The following is a 1,150-nucleotide window of genomic DNA, read 5'->3' as shown; positions in this document are numbered from 1 at the left end:
TATATATAGTTATTAAATTCTTTAGTTTGAATATAATAACATTAGTAGAAACAAACACATAAACAATCCTCAATGAGCTGATCCCCATGCTAGTAACAGACGGATTTGTATTACAATATTCCCCTTTACAACTGAACTGTGCAGAATGTAAAATTTATACTTGGTAAATTATATCTTCACAGACCGTGTAACAGACATATTATATTACATTATATATATATATATATATATATATACATAACAAAAAGACACAGAGACCCTTTAGAGCATTGTACAGTAAGTCGTTCATTGTCTGCATATATTTCAAGTAAAATGCATGAATATAAACTCAGGAAAATAAACATGCCTAAAATAAACCGAAAATTCACACAAGCACGCACACGCGCAGTTCTTAAACCAGCAATTATGCGGCATCATTAGCCTGGGGCCCGTTATTAGAAACATCATAAATTGTTACGACTATTGTGCTACGTCTATTAAATCGATGGATGTCGTAACTTTTGCGATATGTCGTGCAAAAAATTTATGACGACCCGCACTTATGATGCTATAACTATTTACGATGCTTCTGACAATGGGGTTTATAATGATTAATAATTATTAATTAAATAAATATTAATTAATTAATTATAATAATTAATAACCCCTGATTATTCTCCATTGCTCCACATTATGTCTATATACCCGCAGATACATTTCAATGCTAATTAATTATAATATAACAGTTTTGAAAATCGCAGGCTCTCACCCCCCACCCCATCCAGGACTGGCAACTTTGAGCAGGACTAGGTATTTTTTACGGTGAAAATCGAAACTAACAAAATCAGGACTGGCGACATTAACCACACATTAACAAGACTAATAATATAAATATATACATATATACTAATTATAATATTAATTATAATCGATATCATCATAATCGTAATCGCGCTTACCGGTCCCATGAAGCCTAGGAGGCCGGTCCGCACAAACTCATAGCTGCAGCACGCGTCGCCATCTGGTGTTAGAGGCCTCACCTGGAGAAACGAGAACAGATAAATATCCAACACGCACTGTACAGTGGCAATGGTAATGCTAAACAGTAGTGATGTCACGATCATCGATTATACTCGATCATCGGTTGAACAGTGGCTCGAACCAAGCGCTT

The 1,150-nt window shown here is 34.8% G+C and overlaps 1 protein-coding gene across 1 annotated transcript in view; it reads right to left on the bottom strand.

Annotated features, from left to right (window-relative positions):
- Positions 1–1,150, bottom strand: part of LOC106810192 (disco-interacting protein 2-like) — a gene marked incomplete in the record, with an annotated part of 60,788 nt that overhangs the window by 18,810 nt on the left and 40,828 nt on the right. The window contains 1 exon segment of the mRNA XM_014813473.1: positions 939–1,019. Coding sequence (XP_014668959.1) covers positions 939–1,019 — 81 coding nt within the window.

This window comes from Priapulus caudatus, unplaced genomic scaffold (genome assembly GCF_000485595.1).
Source record: "Priapulus caudatus unplaced genomic scaffold, Priapulus_caudatus-5.0.1 Scaffold418, whole genome shotgun sequence".
NCBI lineage: Eukaryota > Metazoa > Priapulida > Priapulimorpha > Priapulimorphida > Priapulidae > Priapulus > Priapulus caudatus.
Note: the sequence above shows the minus strand (reverse complement) of the source record. Positions and strands in the feature narration are given on the sequence as shown.